At 32.5% G+C, this 8,255-nt stretch overlaps 1 protein-coding gene across 1 annotated transcript; it reads right to left on the bottom strand.

Moving 5' to 3' along the window:
• Nucleotides 1–4,658: 4,658 nt before the first annotated feature.
• On the bottom strand, nt 4,659–6,100 carry LOC126657406 (probable aspartic proteinase GIP2). The gene has a single exon (XM_050352084.2). The coding sequence runs from the start codon at nt 6,064–6,066 to the stop codon at nt 4,774–4,776; it is 1,293 nt and encodes a 430-aa protein (XP_050208041.1). The 5' UTR covers nt 6,067–6,100; the 3' UTR covers nt 4,659–4,773.
• Between the last annotated feature and the right edge of the window lie 2,155 nt (nt 6,101–8,255).

The raw sequence follows: 8,255 nt of genomic DNA, 5'->3' as shown, positions 1-8,255 counted from the left end.
CCTACTTTCTATTAATTTTTTACTCTAAACATCTCATGTAACAGCTGTCATATTTTTACTTTTTTTTTCTTTCTCTCTCCTCTCTCCTCCTCTTCTTCTTCTTCTTCTTCTCCTATGTTTTTTTTTCTTCGTCAATTTTCTTCTTTTTCTTTATTTCTTTTTTCTTCTCCATTTTTCTTTTTTCGCCGTTCCTTCATCGCTTCGTCGGCGTTTCTTCATTGCTCCACCGTCGCTGCATTATTCATTCATATTTTATTTTTTTTAATTCATGGTGATTATTGCGATTTTTTAACATTCAGATATAAATAAATTACTCTAATTTTTTTTTCAATTTTAGATCTAAAAATCTAATTGAAAAAACGATTTTCTGATGAAAAACGATTTTCTGCACAAAAAACAGCATCTGATTATCATATGATTATCATAACACTGTAGAAAAAAATTTATAAAAAAAACAGTATTTGATTATCGTATCACTGTATTATCATGTTGTTATCATAACACTGCATTAAGAATGATTTTCTACAAAAAAATTGATTATCATGTTGTTATCACTGTATTATCATCTCGTTATCATAATATAATCATATGATACCAAGATGATAATGTTATGACAACGACATAATAATAAAATTATGATAACAGTATGACAATATAATACCTATATAAAAAAAATTACATAAAAATTATGATAACAACATGATAATGTGAAGAAAATAGTATGATAATGAAGTATAATAAGGTCATATTATCATACTATTATCGTCACCTTATCATCTTATTATCATAATTTTTTTGTAATTGTTTTTTTTCATACATGTATCATATTATCATACTATTATCTTCACATTATCATCTCGTTATCATAATTTTTTGTAATTCTTTTTTTCATACAGGTATCATATTATCATACTATTATCTTTACATTATCATCTCATTATCATTATTTTTTTGTACTTTTTTTACATATAGGTATCATATTATCATATTATCATCTGATTATCATACTGGTGTCATGAATCTTTTTGTTATTCTATTTTCACGTACGTTATCATCTAGTTATCATAACCTTGTCACAATTCATTATCATCTAATTATCATACTCCAGTATTATGATAACGACATGATAATCAAACACTATTTTATCATACATTATCATAGATGTTATCATATATGTACCATAAATATTATCATCTCGTTATCATATGATAAAACATTATCATATGACGCTCTGTAAATTTTTTTTCATGTAAGTATCATATGATAATGTTATGATAACGATATATGATAATATTATGATAACGATATGATAATCAAACATTATTTTCTACATAATTTTTTTCCCTGCAATGTTATGATAATTACATGATAATATAGTGATACTCATATGATAATCAGAGGATGTTTTTCTATATAAAAATTATCTTTTCTGCAGTGCTATGATAATGTGATGATAATGCAGTGATACTCATATGATAATCAGATGCTGTTTTGTTTGCAGAAAATCGTTTTTTGTGCAGAAAATTGTTTTTTTCATCATAAAATCGTTTTTCATGCAGATTTTTAGATCTAAAGTTGAAAAAAATTAAAGAGTAATTTATTTAGATCTGAAAATTAACATAAATCGTATAAATCACCACGAATTAAGAAAAAAAAATTCTAAAACCAAATATGAAACGAACGGAGAACGACAGTAGAATGATGGCGGAGTGGCGGCGGACTGATGGTGGAGCGGCGAAGAAGAAGAGAATAAAAATGAAAAAGAAAAAAAGAAGAAGAAAAAAAAGAAGACAAAAATGGCGGAAAAAAACAAGCAGAGAAGAAGGAGAAGAAGAAGAAGAAAGAAAGAAAGAGAGAGAAAAAGAAAAAAGTGACAGTTATCACTTAGACTAAACAAAAAAGTGGTTAGAGTAAAATAATTATAAAAGTTAGGCACAATTATAATATAAACATGTGTTAGAGTAAAAAAATAAAAACAATAATAAGGTGAGGTATTTTCTTTTTTTTTTTCCTTATTGAGGTAGGAAATCAAATTATTTTTAAAAATAGAGTATTTATCCTAATTTTCTCTAAATTAAATTAGACCAAAAAAGAAAAAGCTTAATAGCTCAAAAAATCCCGACCTTTTAGCATCCTTTTCAATTCTACCCTGACATTGAAAACCGGTCAATTTTACCCTATTTCGCATTTTTCCGTTTCAATTGTACCCTAATTTTCTGATTTTTCACAATTGTTTTTATTTAAATGATGAAATCATTTAAATAAGGCTTAATTACTTAAAAGCTCCCCACCTTTAATTTTTTTTCAATTGCACCCTGACGTAGGAAAATTCTCTCAAAACCTCCCCACTTTTAGTTTTTTTTCAATTATACCCTAACATATTAAATTGACCTCTTTTCACATGAAAAAAATTTAAAATATTTTTTCATTTTTAATCTATATTCTAATTAAACACTAATATTATTAATAATTTAAAAAATCATTTTTCCTAAAATTATATCCAATAACTTTTTAAAATCAAAACTATAAAAATTTCCAATTTAGAGTACAATTGAAAAAAAATCTAAAGGTGGGGGGATTTTGAGAGGATTTTCCTACGTCAGGGTGCAATTGGAATGAAATTTAAAGGTGGGAGGGTTTTGAGAGAGTTTTTCAACGTCAAATGCAATTGAAAAAAAAAGGTGGAGGGCTTTTGAATAATTAAGCCTTTAAATAACTAAGTTTAAAGATAAAATTAAATTTATTTTCATTTAAAAAAGTACAAATAAGTCTTTTATTTTTAAAACTAACATAAAAACTATAATCAAATTAAAACTAAGTTAAATTATTAATTAAATTAACGAAATCTAAATAAATTTTCAACATATACAATTAATATATATATGCTAAATATGGAGAACGTTTTTTAATTTTTTTCAAACGAAAAAAAAATTAATTTAATATTTCAGGATACAATTGAAACACAAAAATACAAAATAGGGTAAAATTAACCAATTTTTAATATTAGGGTAGGATTGAAAAGGGGTTAAAAGGTTAGGATTTTTTTTAAGACATTAGGCCAAAAGAAAATCACATGACATATTATAATTTAAAGAATTGAAAACTAATTGTTTCCATGTAAAACCAATTGAACACATAAATAAAGGAATAAAAAAAGTTCATTTTGGGGTTTTTGACGGATCTATGCCTACGGGCTTTTAAAAATTACAATTTCGTGCCTGTTTGAGAATTAATCCCAAATTTATGACTGGGACCACTTAATCCGCGATTTAATATCGCGGATTATGAGCTGATCCGCGATATAATTTTACGAATCATATTAAGTAAGGTTAATACCTTACTTAAATGCCATCCGCGATTTAATATCGCGGATGGCATTAACAGATTCCCTGCCATTGGCAGGGAATCTGTTGACCGTTGAAAGCACAGCTTCCAACGGTCAAAAATTGAATGCAATCCGCGAATTGATTTCGCGGATTGCATTCTATAAAATGGGGGCTCAGCGCCCTCATTTTCCTCACACCAAAGAAACTCTCTCAATAATTATGTCTCAAGCGGTTTTAGAGCGGATTTTATTTTTATGGCGGTTCGATTAATAATTTATTTTTGAAGAGTATTATTATTTTAGCACTATTGGAGGAGGACTACAAGAGGTAAATTTACTTTTCATTTTTTATTGTTATACTAAATTAGAAAAAAATAGATTAATATAACTTAAATGTTAGGTTTTTAATTATTTATTAAGTATTTGTACGTTAAAAATATACGAGGTGTTAGTATAAATTATTAATATGTCATATTTTTCAATTAGTTATTATTAGCAAAAATAATAGGTGTTATTGTAGTTTATTGAAAAATTGTAATTTAGTGAAATGTTAAGTATGTTGATTTTAGAAAAAAAAATAGTAAAGACTATGAAAAAAAATGAAAATAAAATGATTGGGTAAATAATATCCAATCATTGTCTCTCCCCAATGATTGGGGAGACAGATTACTGTCTCCCCAATGATTGGAGAAAAATGCAATCCGCGATTTAATATCGCGGATTGCATTAATCTGGGTTAATTACTCAGAATTGAGTAATTAACCCAATCCGCGATATTGAATCGCGGGTTGCCACACAATCCGCGATTTAAAATCGCGAATTGGGTGGTCCCAATCACTAAATTGGAATTAATTTTCAAACAGACACGAAAATGGAATTTTAAAGGTCCGTAGGCACAGATCCGCCAAAAACCCTTCATTTTGCTCCTTCATCATGGGACAAAAGATCTAACAACGACAGATTTGTGTGGTTTTCAGTAAAAACACCTTCAAATTAGGCATTTTGAATAACAACACCCTCGAATAGGATTTTGACTCATTTTATCTATTTAGCTCTAAATGGTCCAATAGTTTATTGTCATCTCAGCCTCAATTGCTCCAATTATTTATTGCCATCTCAACAAAGGGGGTCTAATAAGCAAAATTAACCAGGTTATGAGTGGTTTTGTCCAAAAATATAATTAAGATAGCCCCGTTGGCCGTTAAAATCAACTTTTGTTGATAAAAGAATTTTATATCGTGCACAATATAGAATTTGCTCGCCTCCAACAATAAATTATTAATGGTTATAATTGAGCCGAGCCATGCTTGAGCAGAAAACAATGATTAAAAACTTTAACTAAAATAATCATCCACAATATTATTTTATTTATTCATTCTAAGAATACAACTTGGCATGATGCAGAATATGAAAAATAATCGAAAACATAAAAAAAAACATCAAATTGATTATTTTAAATTTAAGCTAGAGCAAGCTGTGTTCCTTGTAGCTGAAAGATTAGAGGTAAATCCAAGTCTTGAATTTGCAATATCAAACTGCAAAAAGTTTTCTTCTAGTTGATACCCGCCGATTATAACGTTAGTTATTCCTCGTTCAGTTCCACCGTCGAGAAATGCAAAACACACCGTAAAAACATCAACGGTCACGATGGAATTCTCACCGGAGATTCTCCATATCACCTCACTTTTACCGTCCACACTTCCCAGCACCAGGTCGATCGGAGCCATGTCCTTAGCAAAAGCTTCAGTGCCGAGTGTTCTATAGCATGCATCAAATGGAACCGGCATTCGTGGGATAACTTTAGTCCATAAGTTCAGGTTCTTGGTAACAGCTTTAAGAAGAACTTTATAAATGGAACTATGCAACGTAGTGTAGGGTTGAATAGTGCTGAGCATAGTCCCGCCGCTACCGTCTGGTGCAATGGAGAGTAGAGTTTTGTTTATTTTGAGTTCTTTTCCGTTGAATCTGATGGATTTTAGACCAATGAAGTAGTCAGCTGACGGTTCTCCGTAGTATATTGCAGCAGCAGTAACGCCGTCAGGATTCAGAATAAGCGGAGTATAGAGAAGGCCGGTTGGATATGGCCCGTCGCCGATGATTACCACACCGTTGGATTTGGTGGAAGAACTGAGGCACATGGAGAATTTCTTGGAGAAACCAAAAGCTGAAGAAGAGTAAGCCGGAATAGAAATGTTGCTTCTTCCGAGGCCAGCCACGCCTGTAACTCCGTCGGCAAGTTTGTCTAGCACTGATGTTGAGCTGCAAACGAAAGGAAAATCAGGGATGGAGACGTTTCGGCCATTGAGAGATCGAAAAGAAACGATATCCTGACGAATATCACCAGTGTCGCTAATGAATGCAACTCTGTTGTCAGGAAGATGTTGGCATGTCCTGTTTGTGCAGACGGGTGCTTTAGGGTTTGGCTCGCAGTCGGAAATGCATGAGCCTGAGTTGGAAAGTGAGCAAATCGGTGAGTTACACTTGACTGGTTTAAATGAGGAAGAGAAGTAGCCGGTTTCACAATCAGTCCAAATGAATCTTCCGCCGAGATCGACGGTTAATTTGACGGCGACAAGCGGTGTTCTTTGGCTGATTTGGGTGGTGTGTTGAAGACTCCATTTGTCTTTGGTGATTGAAAGGACTAGAGATTTTGGATGAGATGGGAGTGGTTTGGAAGTTGACGGAGAAATGAAGAAAATTAGAGAAGAAATGAAAAGGAATGAATGAAATAAGGAAGCCATTTTTGACAAGCTCTGAAGCAGATGCAAAATTTTATAGTAGCGTGTAATGTTATTTTAATAAGCCTGATAATTAATTTGCACATGCTTTATCTCCTTAAAAAATTGTTTGGAATTATGGGATCCAGAGAGGAAGAACACTGGAAGCTAGTAGGGCAATGCATATCCTGAAAATCCGAGAGTTAATGGCATTTGCCTTCAGAGTCAACGGACTTTAATTTTAGTAACAAATATGTCATGAGGTGGCAATGTCTAATTGGTTCCAAAATACATAAGACACAGCACACCAAGTTCTTTTTTTTTTTTTTAAGGAAGCACATTAGTCATTATGCATATGAAAATGGTGGGACAATTAATAAAGATTCACATCATAATAGTGTAATACGTACTCAAGGGTAGGGACGGGGTGGAGATGGGCGATGGGGAAGCCATCTTCATCCCTATCTTCACGTCGAGAAATTTTCAATCCGTGTCTGTTTAATTGATGGAGATGAATTCATTTCCATACCCGTTTCTATAAATTTTTCATACCAATGGAATCTTATTTCCGTGTAAATTTTAAAAAGCTAATCTTGTTTTCATACTAGATTTTTGCAGTTTTTGTTAGTTTTTTTTTTGATGAATAAAAATATATTAAAAGCCACAAGACGTGGCAAAAACCCAAACTTAAGTTTTCGCACAAAAAAGAGGTACACTCATGGTGGCACACTCTAAGCTACAACTTAAGAAAGAGACTACATCAAGAATCCGGAAAAAGAATACAATTTGGATTTCTAAAGAAATCCAATCCAGAATAAGAAAAACTCCTATCACAAGTTTTAAACAACCAAGCTGCCTTGGTAAAACAACTGAAGATCACCGCATTTTTGTCTGACTCCTTGTTATCAAAAATTCTTCCGTTCCTGCACTTCCAAATTTCCCAAGTAACAATCATCCATAAAACCTGCCATAATTTCCAATAACGACCTCTCGGAATACTGTCCTGCCACTGAGTCATAAAATCCAAAAACGAAAAAGGAAAAACCCAAACCACATCAAGTTTCTGAAGGATACCACACCAAATACTTCTAGCAACTCTACAATGAATAAAAATGTGATCTTGACTTTCAACGACGCCACAAAGAGAGCACAGGGAGTTATCCGTTGAAATAATAGAGCGAATAGTCAAGAATTGAAGAGAAGGAATTCTACCATGAAGTGCAAGCCAAATAAAAAACTTAATTCTAGGGGGCGCGAAAGAAGTCCAAACATACTTGAACGGAGTTAAAGATCTCTGCGTTACTCGATTAACAAATTCAAAACGAGAATCAACGGCTCCAAAATGACGACCATTGGCAGCAGCTCCATGAAGAAATTGGTTCCCTGCTTCATCAAGTAAAGAAAAAGGACCTGTTGCATTATTAAAAATACCATGAAGTGATGATTGGTCATCACGTTGCCAATTATTTACTCCATCCACAATATCCATTACACGTGTCATACCAAAATTAGGGGTATCAATATTATCTGCCAAACCATTATTTACTACACCAACATAATGATCATCCCATTGAGCAGAAATTTGAGGATGGAGCAGGTGTCTTTCATTTACGGAATGGACAGTAGCCATGACATTAACGTGCAACAGGTCTGCTCTTGGTAGCTCAGTATCTGCAGAAACATTTACCTGAGAAAAAAGCTTAGCAGCAGCTAAGAGTTTACAGAAGGAAGCTGCAGTGAATGTTCCTGAAGCAGAGTTCCAAGATATGGTGTCAAAATTGTTGTCCCGTCTTGCTATACCATTAAACTGGTTCTGAAGATCAACCAGTACATAAGATTCTGCACCCCTCAATCGTCGTCTCCATTTCCAACCATCTCGCCAAATATGATAAATAGAAGCATTCTTTTGGTTTGAAAGATTAAAAAGCTTTGAAAAACGTTCAAAAGCTGTCCCATTTCCCATCCAATTATCGAACCACAAAGAAATAGTATGCCCATCACCCACTTTATATCGCACATTATCAATAAAGATATTCCAGATAAATTTGTCATTACAGCAACTCTTTTTGATACCCTTCCAAATATTAGAAGTTTTTTTGGAATCTCCAAACAAAAGAGAATCCCAATCCGAGAGAAGAGAGCAATTTGAAACCACAAGGTACCAAAGAGAGTTCCTGTCACTAAAACGCAATTTCCAAACCCACTTAAATAAA

The sequence above is a fragment of the Mercurialis annua genome, linkage group LG7 (genome assembly GCF_937616625.2).
Source record: "Mercurialis annua linkage group LG7, ddMerAnnu1.2, whole genome shotgun sequence".
Taxonomy (NCBI): domain Eukaryota; kingdom Viridiplantae; phylum Streptophyta; class Magnoliopsida; order Malpighiales; family Euphorbiaceae; genus Mercurialis; species Mercurialis annua.
This window is presented reverse-complemented; position numbering and strand designations above follow the sequence as displayed.

Bases quoted from the DNA above. Each gene is read 5' to 3' on its own strand.
- LOC126657406 (XM_050352084.2), bottom strand. From the start codon at position 6,066: ATGGCTTCCTTATTTCATTCATTCCTTTTCATTTCTTCTCTAATTTTC.